Source organism: Mesoplodon bidens, assembly GCF_964165515.1.
Source record: "Mesoplodon bidens genome assembly, chromosome: 5".
NCBI classification, from domain to species: domain Eukaryota; kingdom Metazoa; phylum Chordata; class Mammalia; order Artiodactyla; family Ziphiidae; genus Mesoplodon; species Mesoplodon bidens.
The window spans coordinates 141,223,750-141,249,173 of record NC_138161.1 but is presented as its reverse complement, the minus strand read 5'-3'; the positions used below and the strand labels follow the sequence as shown (position 1 = coordinate 141,249,173).

General features: G+C 43.5%; 1 protein-coding gene across 5 annotated transcripts in view; it reads left to right on the top strand.

Moving 5' to 3' along the window:
* ARMC8 (armadillo repeat containing 8) overlaps window positions 1–25,424 on the top strand; it is a 104,380-nt gene extending 78,956 nt beyond the window's left edge. For 2 of the 5 annotated variants that reach the window (XM_081235824.1, XM_081235821.1), the window contains 8 exons: window positions 803–889; window positions 4,848–4,940; window positions 7,300–7,449; window positions 8,151–8,246; window positions 14,589–14,684; window positions 19,041–19,113; window positions 20,523–20,616; window positions 24,781–24,955. In XM_081235824.1, coding sequence (XP_081091950.1) covers window positions 803–889; window positions 4,848–4,940; window positions 7,300–7,449; window positions 8,151–8,246; window positions 14,589–14,684; window positions 19,041–19,113; window positions 20,523–20,616; window positions 24,781–24,814 — 723 coding nt within the window. In that variant the 3' untranslated portion in view covers window positions 24,815–24,955. Of the gene's footprint in view, window positions 1–802; window positions 890–4,847; window positions 4,941–7,299; window positions 7,450–8,150; window positions 8,247–14,588; window positions 14,685–19,040; window positions 19,114–20,522; window positions 20,617–24,780 lie in introns of all 5 variants that reach the window. The other 3 variants (XM_081235822.1, XM_081235823.1, XM_081235825.1) reach the window with 3 other exon arrangements.

The following is a 25,424-nucleotide window of genomic DNA, read 5'->3' as shown; positions in this document are numbered from 1 at the left end:
AATCTTTTCATATATTAATTTTCACATAAACTCTATGAAGCAGACACTATTATTATCCCCATTTCATAACCAAGGAATTCATACACCTAGTTAGTGGTTAAGCTGAAATTTGTACTCAAGCATTCTGTGTTCTTAACTCCGATGCTATGCCGCTTCCCTTATTATTCACCAAATCACATTTAATCTTATATAGTCCCATCAAGGAAGTGTTATTTTCCTCAATTTGAAGGCTCAGAGAGGTTAAGAAATGTGCTTAAGTTCACACTTCTAGTAAGTGGAGGAGTGAGGGTTGGAACCAGGACTGTGTGATTCCAGTCCTGAGAACCAGTTCCCCACCTTGCCCTGCCTGAGTAGTAGCTTGATCCATCCATGTTCCTAGTCAAACAAGTCTTTCCAGAGACATCAGAAAGTCTCAGGTCCTAGGGCAATTCTGTGGTTTCATAAGTGGCCTGAATATGGTGGAGTAAATTGGGTTAACTTGCCCTAAAGCAGTTCTGTGGTCTTCAAACTTTTTACATAGAGCACCGGCTCCCTGACTTGTGTCTGTCTCCTTTTCCATGTAGCAGCCCCCATCCTGGCAGTGGGGCTGTAGCTTCTCCTCCAGCGAGATAGATGTGAGGGCCTTAGTCACTCATAATGACAGCACAATGAAAAGTTTCACTTGATATCAAGTAGATCTTTCCTAACTATCTCTCCAATATGAGAAATCAGTTTGAAAGATAAATTGTTTTTGTTCTCATTTATTCTTGTGATCTTACCCCCATGGTTGCAAACCATTAATAGTATCTTTTTAATTCCACAGGTTTTACAAAATGCACCAGATGAAATCCTAGTAGTAGCGTCTTCCATGTTATGTAATCTTCTTCTTGAATTTTCTCCAAGCAAAGAGGTTAGTGTTGATTTTCTCTTCCTAGATGACTTTTGCCCGGCCTACCTAAAGTTTAGTTAAATAGTTTTCACAGTAGTTGACATTGAAATTTGAGGATTGGTGCTTAAAAGCTATTTCTGAATTGTTTGGATTGGGGGGGGGCATATTAAATCATTTAAAAATATGATTATCATTTCCTCTTATCCCTTTTCTGCCTGGCATATGAAGTGTATTTAAAAGATATTACAGCTTGCAGTCAATCTAAACTGCCTACAACTGCAAATGTAGGAAATAATTACACAAATAATAGACTATTTTCCAATCATATTTACTAATGAATACATTAAGACCCAATTTTGTAAACCAGGATTACAGGTCATTTCAAGAGATAACTGCTGGCATTGGAAAATAATCTTTTTAATGTTTAATGTTAATGGTAGTTGTTTAGGGAAGGATTGCACTTGGGGATTTTTTTCCCCTTCTTTTATGCATTTTATAAATTGAGCATGCATTTTTATAATAGGGAAATGGAAATAAACTTTAATAAAGGAGGGGGGAAACCTTACAGATTTAGTTTTATCTTGTTAAAATATCTCTGGCCTGCCCAATCGTGAACTAGGTTTAGACACCATCCTTTATTAAGTACATTTAGTCGTCCCATTCTGATGAATGTCTTTCTACATTGTAACACCTTCGGGCTTTTGACTGTTAGTTAGGAAGACATTACTAACAAGGTGGACGTTCAGAGACGATTATTCAGCAAGCAGAAATCTTGGAACGAAAAGGGAGAAACAACTTCCTTCAGCTGTTCTGAAGGAAGGGGAGGGCGAGATAGGATACCAGAGCTTCTGTCTGTTCCTCTGCCCTGGTGGTGGGGGTCTCGGCTGAGGATGATCTGGTTTCAGTCAGTGCAACACTTTTAATCATCCTGAACGGCTCTTATGTTGCCTCAGATCCACCTTCAGAATAGTTAGGGTCTAGTTAGAAAGTAAGTTAGATGAACTCAGGTATAGGATCGTTAATATGACTGATTTTTTAATATTAAAAATAAACTGGGGCCTCCCTGGTGGCGCAGTGGTTGAGAGTCCGCCTGCCGATGCAGGGGATACGGGTTCGTGCCCCGGTCTGGGAGGATCCCATATGCCGCGGAGCGGCTGGGCCCGTGAGCCATGGCCGCTGGGCCTGCGCATCCGGAGCCTGTGCTCCGCAACGGGAGAGGCCACAAGAGTGAGAGGCCCGCATACCGCAAAAAGAAAAAAAAAAAAATAAACTGGACTCTTAACTGGAAGAGAAGGAAATGGTATAAGAGCATTTATTGGGCCAGTTGACAAAATGGGAATATGGACTATAGAGTCAAAAAAAGTATTGTTGTAATGTCAGTTTCTCTGAATTTGGTAAGTGTTCTTTGGTTATCTAAGAGAATATCCGTGTTCTTAGGAAATACTCATTGAAGTATTAAGGGTAAAGTGGCATGATGCCTGCATTCTACTTTCAAAGGGTTCAGAAAAAGATAAATAATGTGGATATGGGAGTGTAGAATGAGAGACATAATGATAAAACAAATATGGCAACATGTTAAAAATTGGTGAATCTGGTATACAGATTGCCAACAAACACATGAAAAGATGCTCAACATCACTAATCATTAGAGAAATGCAAATCAAAACAACAATGAGGTATCACCTCACACCGGTCAGAATGGCCATCATCAAAAAATCTACAAAGAATAAATGCTGGAGAGAGTGTGGAGAAAAGGGAACCCTCTTGCACTGTTGGTGGGAATGTAAACTGATACAGCCACTATGGAGAACAGTATGGAGGTTCCTTAAAAAACTACAAATAGAACTACCATATGCCCCAGCAATCCCACTACTGGGCATATACCCTGAGAAAACCATAATTCAACAAGAGTCATGTACTACAATGTTCATTGCAGCTCTGTTTACAATAGCCAGGACATGGAAGCAACGTAAGTGTCCAGCGACAGATGGATGGATAAAGAAGATTTGACATGTATATACAATGGAATATTACTAAGCCATAAAAAGAAACAAAACTGAGTTATTTGTAGTGAGGTGGATGGACCTAGAGTCTATTATACAGAGTGAAGTAAGTCAGAAAGAGAAAAACAAATACCGTATGCTAGGGCTTCCCTGGTGGCGCAGTGGTTGAGTGTCAGCCTGCCGATGCAGGGGACATGGGTTCGTGCCCCAGTCCGGGAAGATCCCACATGCCACGGAGCGGCTAGGCCCGTGAGCCATGGCCGCTGAGCCTGCGTGTCTGGAGCCTGTGCTCCACAACGGGAGAGGCCACAACAGTGAGAGGCCCGTGTACCGCAAAAAAAAAAAAAAAATACCGTATGCTAACACATATATATGGAGTCGGGGGGATAAAAAATAAAGGTTCTGATGAACCTAGGGGCAGGACAGGAATAAAGACGCAGATGTACAGAATGGACTTGAGGACACAGGGAGGGGGAAGGGTAAGCTGGGACGAAGTGAGAGAGTGGCACTGACATATATACACTACCAAATGTAAAACAGATAGCTAGTGGGAAGCAGCCGCATAGCACAGGGAGATCAGCTCAGTGCTTTGTGACCACCTAGAGGGGTGGGATAGGGAGGGTGGGAGGGAGATGCAAGAGGGAGGGGATATGGGGATGTATGTATACATATAACTGATACAGTTTGTCATACAGCAGAAACCAACACAACATTGTAAAGTAATTATACTCCAATAAAGATGTTTAAAAAAATTGGTGAATCTGGGAGAAGAATATATGGAAGTTCCTTATATTAGTCTTGCTACTTTATAAGTGTGAACTTATTTCAAAATAAAAAGTTTTTTAAAAAACTGCACAATTTGTATATAAATCTGCATTGCTTAAGACATTTCTAGAATCCACTTGAAACATGGCCTTCTAAGCATTTGTTAGTGATGGTACATCAGTCCTCTAAGGCTTGAATTTTTTAGAAACTACCAAAACCTATTTTCAGCCAAGTATCATAAGTTAAGTAGTCAGACTAATGCATGCTATTTTAGGTATAAAATATGATATGACCATAAAAGTACAAGACTGTTTTGCTTGTATGATTGATAGGTAGTCCTGAAAGTAGTTTTAAAAGATGAATTCTACAGCATATTGATAAATAAGATTAACAATTTGTAAGGAAGGTAGTTCCATTCTAAACCAGCCATATTGCTTCATAGTCACAACTTGTGAAGAACACCTGAGACACATGTTGCATGAAGCGGGGGTGGCCGTCTCAGAGGAGGGTGAGAAGAATATGGATAGGTAATGGGATCATAAGGGTATGTGTGAAACGTACACAGAATTAAGATATCTCCTGAGTCTTTCAGGACTACAGAGAAAAAGGAAGCAACAGGGTTTATTTTGGTTTTTGGATTTGTGAGAGAATCATTGTTCTTGACCTTCTCAAGGTGATTTTTTTTTTAGATTTTTTCCATCATTCTTATTCTTTTTTTTTTTCATCTTTATTGGAGTGTAATTGCTTTACAATGGTGTGTTAGTTTCTGCTGTATAACACAGTGAATCAGTTATACATATACATATGTTCCCATATCTCTTCCCTCTTGCGTCTCCCTCCCTCCCACCCTCCCTATCCCACCCCTCTAGGTGGTCACAAAGCACCGAGCTGAGCTCCCTGTGCTATGTGGCTGCTTCCCACTAGCTATCTATTTTACGTCATACAGAGTGAAGTAAGTCAGAAAGAGAAAGACAAATACCGTATGCTAACACATATATATGGAATATAAGACAAAAAAAAAATGTCATGAAGAACCTAGGGGTAAGACGGGAATCAAGGTGATTTTTATGGCCGCCTCACTCCCTGCTTTGTGAAGGTTGCTTCAAATTGGGTAAGAGCAGGAAAGAAATAGGAGTCAGAGTACCAGGGTATATATACACTTAGTTAACAAACCTGACTTTAAAACTGTTTTTTCTCCTTTCCAATCACAGCCAATTTTAGAATCGGGAGCTGTAGAGCTACTTTGTGGATTAACCCAAAGTGAAAATCCTGCTTTACGAGTGAATGGAATTTGGGCTCTAATGGTATGTTTCGCAAGGAGAAGGGAGCAGCTATCAAAGTTAAAACTAAAGAATGTGTTTTTGAAATGTCTGGAATTTTCTTTTTTAAAAATCTTGCTCTTTTGGCCCAGTTTTCTAAAGACTTAGGACCTAGAAGACTTCATTCACCTTTCAGATTCAAATGTAAGCAAGTTGCTTGGCCACGGTGTTCCTCGGTTCTCCTGTTTATTAAGAAAAGTGGACAGGTGTTGAAACTTGACATCTAATTTTGGGGAAAAAAAGTTTTCCTCCTCATGAACATATTGATATCTGTATAGCGCTGCCTACTTTACAAAGTACTTTCGTGTCTCCTTTATAACGTCTTTGTGAAATAAGCTAGAGAGTATACATATTTTACAGATGAGTAAGCTAAGCACAGAGCCGTTAAATAACTTCCCCAAGGTAACAGAACTGGGGTATACATGCTCAATGATTTCTTAACAGTTTCTAGTAAATAATTTATAATAATCTGAATTCTACAACTATATAACTATGAAGTCAGAGAACCATTTTTCCTTAAAAATTTTTTAAATAAAATTTATTGAAATTGAAAGTAGAGTAATTCTACATGAATTTTTTAAACATAATTATAGTAGTTATAATTCAATACTGTGTGCCAGACACTAAACTAAGTGTTTTATATTTGCTACCTCTAATTTTTATTTTACATTATATTGGTATATATCCACTTTACAATTGGGAAACTGGAACTTGGAAGGTAAATGAATCATCTAAGGCTTCACAGCTAATAAATGATGGAAGTAGGTTCTGAACCTGTCCCAAGCCCATATTCATCTGCCTGTACTGTGCTATATCTGCTGTCTTTTCACACGAACTTTGGATGGAAATAATCATCTTCCAAGAAAGCACTGAATGTAGTAGATTCACAGTTATTTTTCTCCTTAACTTACCAGCTTTTGGCACTTCTCTTTCTTGAAACTCTTTCCCAGGACTTAATTTTTTTTTTTCACCTCCCTTTGTACTTAGCCTCCTTTTCAACCTCTTTCTCAGGGGACATTCCCCCGAGTTTCAGTTCCCAGTTTCTACTTCCCTTTACACTACCGTTTCAGGGACTTCATCTACTCTCAGGGGTTCAACTCCCCCTAATAAAAGAGGTTGCTTTGGAATATACATATCCAGATGGAACTGTACCCTATTCGCCAGGTCTATCACTTAAATGGCTAATGGGACTTCATTTGAGGGCTCCCTGACAAGCACAGTTTTAATGTTGAAAATTGAATTTACCCCACTCCTCAAGTTCATATTAACTATCTTATTCTCATCAGTTTCCATGTTATCAGTTATTATGTTCTCTGTCCACAAACTATAAAACCTTGGAATTCTCTTTGGCCTGGGCCTCTTGACACCCAACTCAGTACTCTGTTTGCTCTGCCATGGTGCCTTGTGTTATTAGGTAACTTGATCTTTCATATGTCTTAGATCCTTCATTTTAAGAAGTTCCTGGAGGGCAATAACCACATATTATAATAAGTTCCTAGTTTACAAGAGATTTTTTTATACCAAAAGTTGATGTATGAATTATTTGGAATCAGCCATGTTTTTTTTTTTTTTTTTTTCCTTCAGACCTATTGTAGCTTTAGGTTAAGGTGGGATAATCCATAATGTGTCCAAAAAGGAGAAATAGGAGCAAAACAGCTCCTGCCCATCTGGGGCTGCTAGTAGGTTGGATACACCTCCTACCCCCAAGAGCTTCCTGCATGATATGGCCCAGCAGATCAGCACTTAGCATAGAACTGTGAACACAGTAGGTGTTTCCTGCCAGTAAAGTTAACAAAACCCACTACTTATTTTCATGCATAATAAGGGAGTACATTTAAGTCTTTCGCAGAGTACATGGCACAGTATAGTTGTCAGTAGTCATTTTGTTATTAAAGTGCACACAAAGCAACTTGATAACCAGAAGGATATTCTCAAAAGTAACCAAGCTCATAGATACAGAGAACAGATTGGTGGTTCCCAGAGGTAAGGGTGGGGATGGGAGAAATGGGTGAAGCGTTTGGTTTTTTAATTTAAATAAATTGAATTTTAAAAAATATAATAGTAGATTTTGTATTTATTTGAGAAATCTTAAGACATGCAAATACCATGTCAGGAAGTGGTCATATTACTCATAGAAGAGTATATATATAGGAGTGACAGTTATCTTTCTTCTGACAGACAGAATTATAGGTGATTAACAGGAATCAGAAAAATGATGTGACTCATCCTTAAGGATTTTCTGCAGATTCTGTTTATACTTTGAAAATTATCAGAATTACTATTAAAATATAATTTAATAATGCAAATATAGGCATGATTCTTGAAACTTCTTTAATCCTTTCAGAATATGGCATTTCAGGCTGAACAAAAAATAAAAGCAGATATTTTACGAAGCTTGAGTACTGAACAGCTATTCCGGTTATTATCAGATTCAGATTTGAATGTGCTGATGAAGACATTGGGCCTTCTTAGAAATCTCCTCTCTACTCGCCCAGTAAGTAAAATCACCCAGGTTTCCAGATCAGCTACCCCTGCATATGCATCACAAAACATTGGCCTGCCTCTCTGCTCCCATCAGCATCTGCCCAGAAGCGTGATTCAAATGCTGCCCCTTCCCAGAGAAGCCAGGAGTTGATGTTTAGACCTGTCACCTTCATAGGTGTTCTGGGAGCTGTTTCACCATATGGCCACCTAACCCTCCACTCCTGCACTGCCTGTCTTCTCGTTCCTCCATGCTGGATGGGGGCCTGCCTTGACTTGTTACTTGATTTTTACTTGATTTGCTGGCCAGGATGGGTTTTCTCGTCTGCCTAAATCACTTATCTCTGGGGCTTCAGCTTCTTTCCCTTTAGAGACTCCTTCTCAGTGCTATTCCGTAGATGCTGCCCTGCCCCGCCCACATTGACTGGATTGACCTCTGAAGGTGTCGGCATGGAGAGCAGTGGGCATGTGTCAGAGCAGGAGAGCCTGAGCCTTGGTGTGGGGTCTTTCTTGTTGTTCTCTAATGTTCCCTGAGCAACAGGGTCAGCAGCCTTCAGGCAGATAAAGAAATGTGGGTGGTTCCCTTCTCTGTGCCTCACTTGTTTTCTGAGTCTTCTCTGTACATTGTTTAACTTTTGGAAGTCTTCTGTTCTTTTCTATGGTCTTTTTCTTTGTTCTCCAAATCATAATTGTGGGTTTCCCATTGTTTTGCAGCACATAGATAAAATAATGAGTACTCATGGAAAGCAAATTATGCAAGCTGTCACCCTTATTTTGGAAGGGGAACATAACATTGAGGTCAAAGAGCAGGTATGTGTTCCTTTTTTTTTTTTTTTTTTTTTTTTTTGTAGGAATATCTTCTGAGTGTGAGTACCAAGAGAGATCGTAGTTAGGAGTCTCCTGAAATATTCAAGTCTGCAAAAGACAGGGTGCTGAGATGAGAGGTGCTGTAGAGACAAGAAAGTTCTGAGGGGAGAGATCCTTCACCACCCCTTAAACTCTCTTCAAGAATTCCTCCTCTTGGAGCTTCCCTGGTGGCACAGTGGTTGAGGGTTTGCCTGCCGATGCAGGGGACGCAGGTTCGTGCCCTGGTCCGGGAAGATCCCACATGCCGCGGACCGGCAGGGCCTGTGAGCCGTGGCCGCTGAGCCTGCATGTCTGGAGCCTGTGCTCCGCAACGGGAGAGGCCACAACAGTGAGAGGCCCCCGTACTGCAAAAAAAAAAAAAAAAGAATTCCTCCTCTTGGAATGGAAGAAAACATGACCAGAGTCCATACTTTTACCCTCTGTGTCACGCTCTGTACATACTATTCGTCTCTACATGGATGGCCACCTCTGACCATCCTAGAGTGAATCCTTTCTCCAGGATTCACTATTTCTAGCCCTCTATATCACCATGCTCTGAACTCAAATTCCTACAATTCCCTGATGAAATAATCCCTTATGCTGGAGACATCTTTTTTTTTTTTTTTTTTGCGGTACGCAGGCCTCTCACTGTTGTGGCCTCTCCCGTTGCGGAGCACAGGCTCCGGATGCGCAGGCTCAGCAGCCATGGCTCACGGGCCCAGCCGCTCCGTGGCATGTGGAATCTTCCCTGACCGGGGCAGGAACCCGTGTCCCCTGCATCGGCAGGCGGACTTTCAACCACTGGGCCACCAGGGAAACCCTGGAGACATCTTTTTTGTTTTTGTTTTTGTTTTCGGTACGTGGGCCTGTCACTGTTGTGGCCTCTCCCGTTGCGGAGCACAGGCTCCGGACGCACAGGCTCAGCAGCCATGGCTCATGGGCCCAGCCGCTTGGCGGCATGTGGGATCTTCCCCGACCGGGGCACGAATCCGTGTCCCCTGCATCGGCAGACAGACTCTCAACCACTGCGCCACCAGGGAAGCCCCTGGAGACATCTTTTATTTCTTTATTCTCATGCTTCCCAGTTCCTTATTTCTATCTCATACCCCTACTTTCTGTTGTGTTTCAATAGGGCAAGTTTAAGGTAGGCGTGAAAATACAGAGGCTATGCGTTCATCAGGAGACAGTTTGGGAATTACTTTTCTATAGTTCCTGGGATTTATTATAGGATTTTTAACATAGTATATATTTTGTCATAAAAGGAAAAGTCACCTGCAAACTTAAATTTTTAACACAAGATCTGAGGTTATGGTAATATTCAGCTTTCTGACATAAATGTTGGCTACGTGGGTGTGTTCATTTCACAGTTCATTGAGCTGTACACTTACATGTATGGAAGAAGCTTGCCCAAGGTCATCATGGAGAGTTGGACGCAAAGTCTAACTGCAGGGCCCACGCTTCTTATCCTCTGTGTTCCTGAGTTAGAGTAGTTCATCAGGCTTCAGAAGAACAGTCCAGGAAGCAAGAGTGGTAGGACTTGGGAGCTGTGTTGGAATTTGTGAGCAAAAAAGGTGATAGATTTGACAAAGTGCTTTTAAGATGGATGTTTTAGGTGATTTCTATTGAAATTCAGTAATAAACAACTATGTTTTTTGATTAACAGAAATTTAACACAGAAAAACTATGATCTTGTAGGCATCACTGAAATTAGGGTGAATGAGATTTGTTTCTGGAACACAACAGTAAAGAAGAGGCAGTGTTCAAAATAAACTGTTCTACCTGGAGAGCATAGAAATGTGTTTATAAAGACAGCTCACCTAGATAGAATTCCACTAACTTGAAAAGTGAAGCAAGGTAGAAAGGTGAGGCAAGATTTGGATGAAGGCAAAAGAAAAGGCCAACAACAATAGGGTGTTTTGGCAGGATACAGTGATACCCTCTCACAGATTTGGGTGATGGTCCAGAAGTAGGCGGCTCTGGGGAGGCTTAAACTGTCTGGTTTTTAGCTAGAAGTTTAATTCTTCTCAAAAGTATCAAAAGATACATTCTTGTCTTCCTTTTTTATTGAGATATATTGATATACAATAAGATTCACGTATTTAAAGCATACAGTGTGATAAGTTGACATATATATATACACCATGAGACAATCCCCATGATCAAGATGGCAAGCATATCTATCACTGTCCTTAGATCAGGAACAAGACAAGTATTCCATTGTTACCACTCTTATTCAACATCATACTGAAACTGCTATCGAGTACAGTAAGGCAAGAAAAAGAAATAAAAGGCATACAGATTGAAAAGGAAGAAATAAAACTCTTCCCAGACAACATGAAAGTCTGTGTAGAAAAGGTCATGGAGTCAGGCTAAGACTAGTCAGTGAGTTAACCAAGGGCACAAGAAGAATCAATTGTATTTTTATATACTAGCATGAACAAGTAGAAATAGAAATTTTAAAAACACTATCATTTCAATAGCTCAGGAAAAAAATGAAACTATGTATAAGTCTCACAAATAATGTGCAGGATCTGTTTGCTGAAAACTATAAAACACTGATAAAGCAATCTAAGATCTAAATAGATATACACCATATTAAAATGTCATTATATATTACCCTTTACATTGTTGTTGGATTCAATTTACTGAAATTTGGTGAGGAATGTTTCACATCTATATTCATGATATTGGTGAATAGCTTTCTTGTGATGTCTTCGTCTGGTTTTTGATATTGGAGTAATGCTTGCCTCGGGGAATGAGGTGGAAGTGTTCTCTCTTCAATTTTCTGCAAGAAAATTTGTGAAGAATTGGTCTTCTTTCTCAAATTATGGTCTTTCTTTCTCAGTGAAGCCATCTAGACCTGGTGTTTCTTTTGTGGAAAGGTGTTTAGCTACAAATTCAATTTCTTTTATAGAAATAGAACTATTCAGTTTATCTGTTTCTTCTTGAGTGAGATTCGACATTATGTCTTTCAAGAAATTTGTCCATTTCGTCTATGTTTTCAAATTTATTAACATAAAATTGTTCAAAATATTCTCTTATGTTTTTAATGTCTGTAGTATTCTTTGCAGTGAACTGTCTTCTGTACTTTATATTGGTAATTCCTTTTTTCCTGATTCAGTCTGTCTAGAGGTTTATCAATTTTATTGATCTTCTCCAAGAAGCAGCTTCAGTTTCATTGATTCCCCCCCTTTTATTTTTCTATTATCTGTTTCAGGGGTTGGCAAACTTTCGACAAAGACAGATATTTTAAGGTTTGCAGGCTATACAGTCTCTGTAGCAACTTCTCAACTGTGCTTTTTTTTTTTAACATCTTTATTGGAGTATAATTGCTTTACAATGGTGTGTTAGTTTCTGCTTTATAACAAAGTGAATCAGTTATACATACACATATGTTCCCATATCTCTTCCCTCTTGCGTCTCCCTCCCTCCCACCCTCCCTATCCCACCCCTCTAGGTGGTCACAAAGCACCGAGCTGATCTCCCTGTGCTGTGCGGCTGCTTTCCACTAGCTATCTATTTTATGTTTGGTAGTGTATATATGTCCATGCCACTCTCTCACTTTGTCACAGCTTACCCTTCCCCCTCCCCATATCCTCAAGTCCATTCTCTAGTAGGTCTGTGTCTTTATTCCCATCTTATCCCTAGGTTCTTCATGACCTTTTTTTTTCTTAGATTCCATATATATGCGTTAGCATACGGTATTTGTTTTTCTCTTTCTGAAATACTTCACTCTGTATGACAGACTCTAGGTCCATCCATCTCACTGCAAATAACTCAGTTTCATTTCTTTTTATGGGTGAGTAATATTCCATTGTATATATGTGCCACATCTTCTTTATCCATTCATCTGTGCTGTTCTAACCTGAAAGCAGGTATAGACAATGTGTAAGCACGTAGATGTGGCTGTCTTCCAGTAAAACTTTATTTACCAAAACAGGCATTGGGTTGGGTTGTATTTGGCCCACAGGCCATAATTTGCCAATCATTACCTCTATATCATTGATTCCAGTTGTTCATATGAGTGTGTGTGTGTGTTGCTTTTATATCTGCTCCCTAGCTCATGTGTTAAATTGGCTTGGCCCATGAACTAAATCAGTCTCTATAAGATTTGGTTTCTTGGGGCTTCCCTGGTGGCGCAGTTGTTGAGAGTCCGCCTGCTGATGCAGGGGACATGGGTTCGTGACCCGGTCCGGGAAGATCCCACATGCCGCGGAGTGGCTGGGCCCGTGAGCCATGGCCGCTGAGCCTGCGCGTCCGGAGCCTGTGCTCCGCAACGGGAGATTTGAAAAAAAAAAGATTTGGGGGCTTCCCTGGTGGCGCGGTGGTTGAGAGTCCGCCTGCCGATGGAGGGAGCCCGGGCTCGTGCCCCGGTCCGGGAGGATCCCACATGCTGCGGAGCGGCTGGGCCCCTGAGCCATGGCCGCTGGGCCTGCGCGTCCGGAGCCTGTGCTCCGCAGCGGGAGAGGCCACAGCAGTGAGAGGCCTGCGTACCACAAAAAAAAAAAAAAAAAAAAGATTTGGTTTCTTGTCTCCTCAGAATATTTACAGTAGGAGTATGTGGGCTTCAAAGCATAACTCTAGGTCACTCTGCCATGCTGGACAAGCCTGGGGATGCATAGGTGTATTCTAACATTCCAAGAAGGGGAATCACTTGCCTATCTTGCTGTCCTAGGCTATTCTGAGGACTATTTCCTGAAATCCCCCCTTATACCCACTGTCTTAGTAGGTAAGAGAGGGGTAGTTCTTCCCTAGGTGAGTCTAAATTCTTTTCCGTGGTTAGAGTCCAAATCTGTTTTTCCCCCTTGCTTTCGCCTCAGTCCTGAAAAATTCAAGGGTGTTGTGCATGTCAAGACTTCTGACAGGCTCACCATGTACCGGATCACTGTGAAATCTGATGTCTTCCTCAGATCATCTTTCTCCCACTTCTGGGGCATATCAGGGTCTCCTCTTCATGATTTAAGTACCCTGGAATGAATAGTCCCCCAGTGCCTTGGATCATAAATTGCATTTTCTGTTTCCTGTATCCTGGAGGCAACCTTTTTTGGTTCAAACCTCAGGACTCACTCCTTAGCAATCTAGTTACTGCAGTGCTGTAACCAAGGAAAAGTAAGATCACACACCCTTAAAGATATCTGAGGGTTTGGGCCATAGTAAGAAAGCCTTCTCAGTTAGCTATAACCTGCAAGCTTAATTAGCTTAAGCCTAGCAAAGAGAAAGGTTAAAATTGGAGAAACTTATTTGGATCCAGGCACCATCCCCACCTCTCATCACTTTCTGTGAGTAATTCCTTACTCTGCTCCTGGACTCAGTGTCACTTCCTACAAGAAGCCTTCCCCGACCCTTGCATTATCACACAAACGCACTTAGTACTTTCTCAGTTCTGTTTTTACCTCAGTTGCACCACAGTGAAATGTAATTGTGCGCTGGCTTTGGAGTTAGGGAGAGTGTCTTATTCCTATCTCAGCCTGTTGCCCAGTGGAGTGGGCGGAGTGCATGCACATTATAGGTGCTCGGCCAATGTTTGCTGAACTGCTAGGGCTGTCACTGGCTCAGTATCCCTGTCACCATCCGTTCACTTTTACCTTAATCCTTGCCTCTTGCTGGTCTGGCTATGAGAATGTAACAGCCAACAAGACCAGTCTTTTCCTCCAGTACCAGCATGGTGATTGTCCTCATGATGGGACTGTCCTGCCAGCTGGCACAGGCTCCCTCTAACCTCCACATTAGGCCAGCCTGGACGAAGCTCCTTCACACATTTTGCTTCCCTTTCTATTCCTCCAGTAGGGTTCAAAAAAGTCAAGAGGTCCTCGTTGCATGTGGCTAGTGGACGGGGATCCAGAAGGTCATGAGCTTGGAAGCAAGTGGTATTCGGAAGGGGAGGTAGGGGGGAGTTATAACACCTTTGAAGTTTCTACCAAAGAGACTACCTCTTTGAAGAAACCTTGTGGGTTAATAGCAAGAGCTTCTCTTAAAAATGAAATTTTCAAGAAAATAATAATAAATTACATTTTCCCTTTGATTTATGTGATAGCATGAGCTATGGCTGCCTTTGCCTAGCAGTGATGGTTTATGCCCAGAAAGAAGCCACTGAAACATTTGGGTTCTGTTTTAGCTAATGCAGACTTTCCTTAGGTGTGGTTACTTTTGTTGGCAATGATGTTATGAGATAAGAAATCAGGGCATTCAGAGTGGAACCTGTGAGAAGCCATGTACTTCAGATGGGAAGTTGCCTAAGTTCTTGAGAGAGCTTGAGTCTGGGGACTTCAGGGCTTTCCTGATCGCTGGCCCTCTGTTCTTTTCCAGACACTGTGCATCCTAGCCAACATAGCAGATGGGACAACAGCAAAAGAACTTATTATGACCAACGATGACATCCTGCAGAAGATCAAGTATTACATGGTAGGCTTCTGTCCCTTTCACGGCTCTACACTAGCTGCACATTAGAAGGCAAGCACTGTTGTAGCACTGTGAGCTCAAAACACATTGTGCAGAGATTAAACAAAGAATAGACTCCTCTGTAACAGACTCCAGAAACTCTCTTCCATCCTGAAGGGGAAAACGACACCAGGCTCTTGAAGCCCACCCTATCGTCTGATTGCCTTCCTCTTACACAGTGACAACTTGGGCTCTTGGCCTTCTCTCAGTGCCCCCAAAGCTTCCCTCTCAAAGCTTCAGTCCTATGCGGATGAACCCTCTAGCCTCTGGTATCTCTGGCTCTTGTTCTTTGATCATTCTGCTTTCAGTCACGATCTGCTACCTCCTTGCAAACACCTCAGCCACCTACTGCCATGGCCGTACCCGGGATCTTGTCGTCACCAGAATCTGCCCATTGCCCAAATCTGGAAATCAAACATCCCTCCTCTTTTCATTCTGTCGGCGTCTCCTAGCAAAACCCTAATCGTGGATGAACCTGTCTTCTCTTTGCCTCCTTGTCAGAGTTAACAACTGCAGAGAAAGGCACAGAACTGGGCTGACTGGTTTCATGTTAAATTCACATTTACAAAATCCACATGGGCACTCAGCACTGCCTGGTACCCTCCTGTGATTCTCCAGCAAGCTGGTGCCTCCATTCTCCAGAAGAATAGGTTCTTACTTTCTCCTCATTCTTTAAACCTCACCTCTATCTCCCTCATCACTCTTAGTGGTGACCTCACCTTTTGTTTTACTAAGAGAATAGAAGCCGAAATCCTTCAGCAGTTCCCTATTACACCTTGAATAAAATCCATCCCCCCTTTTGATGGCCTGTGGAGTCCTACATGACCTGACTCATCTGTATCCCCCAGCTTCTCTCATTCCCCTCTTCCCTTTGTTCACTACACTGACCTCTTTCCACTCCTGGAAGAGGCCATGCATGTTCTTTTCTGCCTCAGGACCTTCATACATGCTGGCTTCTCTGCCTGGAATACTGTTCTCCCCATGGGATGCCTTCTCGCCTCTCAGATCTTAGCTCTGCTAACACTTCCTTGTGGGCTCTCATCTGCATGGGTTATTCCTTGTTACGGCATAATTGAGTGAAGTACTCCCTTCAGAGCACTTAGCTCAGTTATCGCAACATATAGTTGTTTGTTTGTGTGCCTACCGACTGTAAGCTCCCTGAGGGTAAGGACTGTATCAGTTCTGTGCACAATTGTATATCATCACCCTGTACAGTGCCTGGCCTTTAGTATATGCTTAGTAAGTATTTGTTGAATGAAAACCATACTGCTTCAACCGGGAACTCCCTTATCTTTCCAATACCAGATCCACATAGTATCTCTGTAATCGTCTGAAAGTTTCTCTGGACTTCCCATACCCATTGAGGTACACCTCTCTCTCTGCTGCTGTTCAGAGCCAGACTTAAAAGCATCTTCTGCACGTGCTGTCTCCTTCCTCACCACTAAATTCACTCTTCAGCCCACTTCATCTGGCCTCCAACCCCACTGCTCAACTGAAACTGTTACGGTTAAGGTCACCAGTGACCTCCTATTACGCCAAGTCCAAAGGATGGTTTTCTCTCCTCAAGTTTCCTCACTTATAGTGAATTTCAGCACAGCTGTTTCCTCCTCCTGGAAACATTCTTTTCTCTTGGCTTCCATTGCATTATGCCTCCCTGCTTAGCCCTGGACCTTTATCTTTTCTCTCCCACACGTACTCTTGAGATTGATGGTTCGTACCCTTTGTTGCATGGTGGAGGAATCTTTCAAAGACTGTTGCCTTGCCCCTTTCCTCCTGAGATTCTGATTTAATAGTTCTGGGGTGTAGCCTGGGCATCAGTGTTTTGGTTTGTTTTCCCCAGTTCCCCAGGTGGTCCTTCGGTATAGCCAGAGCTGAGAACCACTGGTTTAGAGAATCTCATCCATTCCCATGGCTTTTACTGTCATCTCTGTTGTTTGTTTGGTTTCTGGGCTCCAGTTCAGTAGTCAGTTTTGATAAATAGATTAGGCATTATCTTATTTACACTGTCATGGTACCAGGCAATACAAAACACAACCACAATAATGGTTACTGGCCTTCAAAAGCCATGACAACAAGCTTCCCTGATGGTGTCTACAGCTTTACAAACGCTGGTTCTTTTCTGAGTGGGTGGGAGGGGGTAGGGGAGCAAGGTCCGAGGGTCACACAGAGGGAATTCTCCAGCCTAGACCTCTCTTCTGAACTCTGGACTCGTATATCTTCCTGCTTACTCAGCATCTCTCTGTGGCTGTCTGAAGCCTCTTGAGGTTGGTGTTTAAAAATCGATTCTTAAGTATCTCCCCTAAACCGAAATTTCTCCCCTCCTGACCTTTTCCATCTGAGCAGAGTGGCTCTGCCATCTACCCGTTACTCACACCAAGGAGTCAGTCTTTGTTTCTCCAGCTCCTTCATCTCATAATCCAATTCATCAGTAGGTCCTGTTAGCCCGTCCCCTAGCCACTCTGGATGCTGTTGACGTCTTTCTGTCGCCGCTGCTCTCACCCTAGTTCAAGCCGTAGCCTCTCACACCTGATTGACCATAACAGCCTCCCAGACACCTCAGCACTGTCACTCCAGTCCCTTCAGCCTGGGTGACCTTCTAAAAATGTAAATCAGGTGTTGTCCCTCCACTGCTTAAATCCTTCAGGGCTTCCTATCAACTCAGAATGAAATCAGTCCTTACTCTGGCCTGCAAGGGCCTACAGTTTAGCCATGCCTACATCTCTGAACTAATGTTACTGTAATTTTCCTTCTCAATATGCATAAGCTGTACAGTTTCTTCTTACCTCAAACCTTTTCGCAGACTTTTCCCTCTTGGTACCTCTTGCTCTTTGTACACCTGGCACCTTCCTGTTCTTCCTATTTTTTATTCTTCCTTTGTATAAATATTGCCTCCTTCAAAGAGATCATTTCTGTCCATTTCACTTAAAATTAGGTTCCCACCCCTCCACCCTCCAGTCTTCCCTATCACAGCAATGTGTTTCCTCAAAAACTGTTTATTGAGTGAAGGATGGATGAACTTATACTTACTGTTGTATTACAAATAAGTTCATTTATTCAACAAATACTCATTGCTGGCCTGATGCTGGGAGCAGATGACACATTTTATTCTGTTTTGTCTTAGTGGAGCCCCAACTGCACAGCTCTCTAAAAATCTTGGCAGGTAGGAGGGAAAAAGAATCACCAACCATAGAATTCTCATGAAGGAAGGCATGTGCTTTTCTTTGTGTCTGCTTAGTTCAGATATAGTTCTACATGGCAAGACGAGTCTGTCTCAGCCTTCAAGAAACTGTTGAGCATATATCGTGTCATGGTATTTCACAGATATGCATAAGTTAATTTAAGTGTAGTGGGGACTTTCTTTTTTTAATTGACCAATTAAAAAATCATCTGTAACACAGAGATCAGACTTGTGTTTGCCAAGGGGGAGTGGGGAGGGGGAGGGATGGACTGGGAATTTGGGCTGGTAGATGCAAACTATTACATTTAGAATGGATAAACAACAAGGTCCTACTGTATAGCACAGGGAACGATATCCAGTCTCCTGGGACAAACCATAGTGGAAAAGAATATTAGAAAAAGAATGTATATACATGTATAACTGAGTCACTTTGCTGTACAGCAGAGATTGGCACCACATTGTAAATCAGCTATACTTCCGTTAAAAAAATCGTTGTTTTACCACTGGGTCCTCTTTCATTTAGGAGAAAGCACTGTATATGGACAAATAATAACTTAAGCAAAAATGGTTGTACTTTCAGTACATAAAGAGCAATAAACAAGAAGTGTGTTTCAGGAGAATAGGAGGCTCCTTAAGAATAGTAGAGACTTAAGTGTTTTGTGATGTGCCTATAGAAACAAGAGTACTTTGAATCAGATAATCAGTAGCCAAAGAGATAAATACTAAGTGCACATCCATTCAGTTTATTGGCCCTGAATGTTTCCTACTGTAGAGAAAGGATAGTCAAAAGCATAGACTTGTCATATGCCAGTGTTCCTGTGTGTATGGGTTGAGTGATAAATTGCAGACTGCACCTGTGGCCCTAGAGGTGTTTCGTTTGGCCAGCCAGAGGGTTTCTGAAATTTGAGTGTGACTGTCTTGGCAAAAGGCTTCACTCCCCAGTGTGCTGGATTTCCTACCATTCTCTTATCTATAGCCCAACCTGTTCACCCATTAGTACTAATTTTGTGACCCCTCAAGACATTTGGGTTTGAGGTCCCTACTTCAAACTTTTAGACTATTGGAATTGCCTGTGGTACGTTACCAAAAATTACCTCAAATGAGATTACCTCTATTTTTGTTTCCTTTTCTGCATCAAATAGGGTCATTCACATGTCAAATTGCAGCTTGCTGCTATGTTTTGTATATCAAACCTCATATGGAATGAAGAGGAAGGTAAGAGATTGGTGAGATTTGTTCTGAAGAAAATTATGGGAAGGAAGGTCTTGCACAGGAAAGGCATCAGGTGCCCCTGAAATCCTGGGTAGAGGCACCACTCACTGGCCCCCAAGTCCCCAACCGTGTCACCTTGGTATGAATGAGAATCCATGGGTCTAGTTAACACTGAGCCCCACCATGGAGTCAGCACTGTTCCAGATTACTGAACGTGAGGGTGGAGGAGACCCTAGGGAAATGAGTGACAGTCCTTGTCCTTGAGAGGGCTGAGGAGGAGGATGGTGAGATGCACTTGAAGAAGATGAGAGGTGAGGGTGGGCGGGAGGATCGGCCTTTCACTGTGAGCAGGGGCAGCATATAGAAGGACGACAGGCAGATAAGCTTAATGGAGAAGAGGGTGCGTTGGTGAGAAGGGAGAGACACACTACTGTGCCTGGTGGGGCAGCCAGTCTGCGAGGAGGCCCCTATAGCTCTCCACCTTGACTGTGCATTAGAATCACCCAGGGATTTTTGCACCAGCCAGTTAAATCAGAATGTCGGGGGATGGTCTCCAGACAGAAGTGTTTTTTTTTAATTGCCCAGGTGATTCCAATGTACAGCTAAGGTAGTGAACACATGCAGGAGAGCAGTGGGTCTCAGTGCTGGGTTGGCTGCGGGTGAGAATCACCCGAGGAACTTTGTAAAACGCAGATTTCTGGGCTCTCCCTCGAGAGATTCTGGTTCACTGGGTCTCAAGGAGGTCAACGCATGAGTGAGTCACTGTGGGCTCTTCAGAGGGGGAGGAAAGAATCCAGGAGAATTACCCTCCTTAGCACTGTGTCCAGAACAAAGTGGAAGGAGGAAAAACTGCATTCAGCGTGCAGGCCGAGAGACCAAGTAACAGCCGGGTACCAGGGAAGCAAGGGGCCCTCAAGGAGGTCCTAGTCTAGTTGGAAGATAGAACACAGCAGTGCAGGGTTGGAACTGCCACGTGCTAAGAGGCAGCAGGAGGTGCCGGGAGGTCAGAGGAGGGTGGAAGAGGATGGAAGGGGAAACAGGACTGGTTTGGAATAGGAAGAGCCTGGCTAAGTATGTCCAGAAAGAAGTGATGAAGACGGGGCCTGGTGGCAGGGCCTCGTGCCAGGCTGAAGAAGCTGACCTCGACCCTGTGGTCCATGGAGAAATTAATCCAGCAGCAGAACCCCGGATGGACTGCAGGAAGGAGGGTCAAGAGGCAGAGGGACCAGTTAGAGCACTGTTGGAGAGTCCAAGCATGAGGGGATCTGGCTGCACTGGGGAGAGTGGAGGGCGAGGGGGTGGCAGGGGAGAGGGCAGAGGCCACTGGTAAGGCTGCAGACTGTTGGCTGTGCATCCAGGAGAGCAACCGCCTGGGCCACGTTCCCAGTAACCTGCTAGCTTTCATCTCTCAGGCTCACAGGAACGCCAGGATAAGTTACGAGACATGGGCATCGTAGATATTCTGCACAAACTGAGTCAGTCACCAGATTCAAATCTTTGTGACAAGTGAGTATCAAAGTAAAAGGGCCTTGCTTTGGGGTATGTTGCATTCTTTTATGACAGGGTTTGAATTGCTTAGTAAGTCACATAGCCAAACTCAAAATCTTTTAGATTCTTGGATTCCCTTTTTAATAATCTGTGAGTCAACTGTGTGACATTTGAGTAAGAGATAAAGTAATAATTAGCAGGTTATTAAAGATTCTCATCTTACTCTGAATTGACATGAGCCCAGGCCACCTGAGTGGGGCTCTGGAGAGGATCCAGAGGTCATTCCCTTTCAGTCCCTCGATCATTAGAATAGAAATGCGTGTGGCCTTTTGGAGAGCAGAAATGAAGGCCAATTACAAAAACATTCACTAGCTCAGAGCCTCACTGAGCGCCTGCCTCGTGCCAGCCTGGCCTGGCTGCTGGGGATGCAGCAGTGACCACTAAGGAGTCCCTGTCCTCAGCGAGCTCAGCTTTCCTGGGGGAGGCCAGAGTCATAGTCAGAGACCCCTCTAAGCTCAGGATAGGCAAGGTGGTTTTTCCCGGCTGTGGACCCTTCTTATAACACAGCCTTCGTTTTCCAGCTCACTTTCATTCTCCACACTCGTGAGCAGGGCTCAGAGTGCTCCATGGTCTGGCTCTGCCTGCCTTGTGCTGCCCCTCCCCCATGCCCACCCTGTGCTCCAGCCACATCTGCCCTTTTACAGTATCACACCTTCAGGCATTCGCGCCTTCTGTTCCATCTGATTTGCCATCCCAGTCCCCTCGCCTCTGAATCCCCATTCATTCAACAAATATATATATATATTTTAATACCGACCTCTACCAGGCATCGTTTCAGGCATCGGCGATATAAGGGTGAATAAAATTGATGGCATCCTTGCCCTCATGTAACTTACATCCTCGTACAGAAGACAGACAATAAGCAAATGAATATGTAATATGATAGCAGATAATGAGAGGTGCTACGAAGATAGAAGCAAGGGTGAGGGAATGGAGAGTAAGAGAGCTTCTTGTGGTACAGATTAGTCCCAGCCTCTCCGAGGATGTGACATCTGATCAAACACCTGGGTGAAATGAGACAGTCTTCCAGGCAGATGCTTAGTATTCCAGACAGGGCACAGTGGGTTCAAGGCCCTGAGGCAGGAATGAGCTTGAATGTTCAACAAACAGCAGGAAGACCAGTGGGGCTGGGGAAAAATGAGCAAGGGGGAGACTGGTAAGAAGTGGACCCAGGGAGGCAATGGGAGCAACTGAAGAGCCTTGTAGACTGTGGCAAGGACTTTGGATTTTATCCAGATTTTAATAGGAAGTCAGTCATTAGAGAGTTTTGAGCAGAAGAGACAGTATCTGGTTCAAATTTTTAAAAGATGGCTCTGGTGGCTGTGTAGAGAGCGGTCTGTAGTAGGGCAGGAATGGAAGCAGGGAGACCAGCTAAAGGCCGTTACAGTCGTGTTAGATAAGAGATGAAGGTGGTAGTGCTGGGAGTATTGAGAAGTGGTTGGATTCAGGATTTAATCTAAAGGTAGAGCCAACAGGTGTGCTCATGGATTTGATGTAGGATGTTAAAGCAAGAGAGGAAAGGAAAATGCCTAGAGTTTTAGCCTGAGCAACTGAATAGAGGGTTTACCAAGATGGTCATTTGCCAAGATGGTGAAGAATAGAAGAGCAGTGGGTGGGGGTAGGGAGAATCAAGGGTTCTTGTTTGGTGTGCTGACTTTTGGATGCTATTAGATATCCAAGGGACTCAGGAGAGTGGGGCTGAAGATATGAATTGGGGTGGTATATAAAGCCCTGGAGCTGGCTGAAGTCACTTAGGGAGAATAAACGAGAGGAGAGAAGACAGGAGGGCTAAGGACCATGCTCTGGGACACCCCACCGCCACCTTTAGGGGAAGATGAAGAAGGTCCAGCAAAGGAGCAGGATGAACACCCAGTGAGGCAGACAGAGACCTGGGTGCATAGGTGTCCTGAAAGCAAGGGCGGAGGACGCCTGGACAATGGCCATCCGTCCTTCAAAACTCAAATCAGGTTGTCGCCTCCGTGGAAAAGTCTTGCTGGATCCTTCTGCACCCTGGCCCCCAGGCTTTGCTAGGGACCCCTCTGTGCTCCCGTAGGACACAACACATGGTGTTACGGCTATCAGCTTGCTTATCTGCTCCACAGAAGGGAAGAGGCACTTGTTTAATTGTTCCTCAAGTGAATGGCAGGGGCGGATGGAGCCCAAAGAGCTGGGCCCCTTCCTCCCTGAAGCTCGCCATCCAGTGGGTTAAAGACAAATCCCCGAATAAGTGCAGCCCACCCTGCTGCTCAGATGAGTGTTCCGTCAAAGGCAAGTCCAGGCCGGCCACATGCTGCAGGTGGGATGTGAGCTGTACCTTGAGGACGGGAACCTTCACGTCTACCTCCACAGCAGTAGTAACAGCTGCTGGCTTAAATGACAGGCTCTGTCAGCCTGTCTCTTCTGGCCGAGAGCCAGACTATTCTCTGGGTTTCTTTTCTTGTGTTTGTTCAGAAATTAAAATAGTTCTGCTTAAAATCATCTCTGGAATGGCCTTGAAAGAGGCCTCACCAGCATGAAGTGGGATAGTTTTAAGCCCTGGCCTGCACTGCTTAGACCAATCTGGTACTGTTTCCCCAATTTCTATGGCACATACGTTGTCAGCAGTTCTTAAACCCCATTAAAAGGGTCAAGGTCTGAGCTACTCTACCTCAGTCCATTTAAGGAAAGGTGACCTTGCCTACAAAACCATCCATCTGAAAGACTCCTTAGATATTAATAGATAGCAGAAAGATAATGAGGGCACAGTCTCTGAGGTCCGATATAATCAGATATAGCCAAACCCTTAGAAAAATCCAGAAGGAGTCTGAATTGACGATTTTAAAGAGTAATACAGAATTTTGGTCGAGACCCTCATGTGGGCTTTCCCACCATAATAAAGTCTGTTACCTAAAGACAACATCTTTCAGGTTCTTTGTCTTTAAGGCTTTGTGATCCTTTGACTTTCGGACACTTACAGATGAGGAGCTATTGCTAACTAGGCCTCTCCACCCCAGCCTCAGAGGGCCTCAGGTTTGTGAAGTTATGGTCAATAAGAGGTAGCCTGTGGCATTATTCATAAACTTATTTCCTAACACAACGACCTTGTAGAACCCAACTTGCTCATAACTTGGAGTGGTCTGTGTGGAGCTTTCTGTTCTGATGAACTGGACTATTTGCAACTGTCATCCTTATAGAGTCTTAAATAATTGCAAGAATATCCCTTAGCACACCTCTTTTAAAACTGTAGATTGTATCCATTACTGCAGCAAAGAAACTGCGCTTGAGTCCAGCTTATCGCTGCCCAATCTGCTTTGGTATACTTTCATCAGCTAATAGTAACAGAAAAATTTAACCTTTTCTTTCCATAACTTAGAAGGGGAGATCATTGCCAAAACCTGACTTCCTAACTTCCACAATTGCAGCCTTTACCAAATCATGATGGGAGAGTAAAGGAGGCCTTCTGAGTCCCAGCTCAAAGGAAGGCGCTTTAATAAGGGTCAGGATAGGTTAAGGCATTGCCCACATTGCGCCTTTTCCTCTCCAGCCAGCTCACTTTTTCCCTAATCACTGTAATAAGCCACATCCCACATCAGTCAGTGTTATCAGGCCTAATGAGAAGAATGGGATAAAATTGTAACCTCCCTTCTTCATTCAGTTCTGAGGCATTTGAACCACCAGACAGCCTCATCCCAGGAGCTCTTTGCCCCTCCCACGCACCTTCTAATCAGCCCCTACCCACCTCTTCCCGGGTCAGTGTTCCTCTTAGCTTCCCAGAACCCTAAGTGTCCTCCCCGGTGTCCTGCAGCACTAGATAAAACCTGCATGGCAATAGGAGAAAGTCAAGAATCCCAGATCCATCACAACTATATGCCAGTGACAAAGGAAAATTATAGAATGTCACTGGGTTGCAGCAGCTATAAGGACAAGAGCAGGACCACAGGAAGAGGATGTGGCCAGCATGGGTTTGACGTGTGTACTGACCACAGATCTCTGCCCTTTACGGTAGGTGTCCCACTGGGCTTACCCCGGTCCCCTTGGGGGACCTACCTTTTTAGACTTTCCCAGCTACCATCTTTGAACCATGGGCTTTTTACCTTAATTACACTTCTGAGCTGACGTCTAACAGGAACTTTGTGATTGCAGGGCAAAGATGGCACTGCAGCAGTACCTGGCGTGATGGGAACGCCCTGGGCGCCTGCGAGCATCCCACATCCTTGTTAAAGGAAGTACAGGAACTAGCCTCATTTGATTCCTTCTATTTGCACAAGTCACCTTGGACTGCAGGGAGCTGTTTTGCAAAAGCAATTTGGTAGGCTTAGATCTCAAATTCACCTTGAGAACATTTGTTTGAGGTAGTAATTTCCTCAGAGGACTGTTGTGTTGTGTTTTGTTTCTTTCTGAGCTACCTGGACTCTACTAGAACAATCAGTTATTTTCCTTTGGACCTACAAGCTTTTGCCTCTGCTGCAGCCACGTTGTGAGGGAGAATGGCTGTGTGTGCGTGTGTGTGTGCGTGTGCGCCTGCGCGCACGTGGGTCGGGATGAATGGACGAGTGTGTGTGAGGGATACCTCAACGTTTTCTTTTCTTATTTTGTGTGAAAATCTCTTTTCTACAGATTTTCCAGGGTTTAAGCATTGCTTGCTGTATAAAAATCTTTACCGAATTATATACAGTTTGAATGAAATGTTATTTTAAAAACAAAACGATTGTTAAGTGTTCCATAAAGGTTATGTTGGATTTTGGTCAGATGAATATTTGTAAGTAAAAAATATATGCATTTCTGAA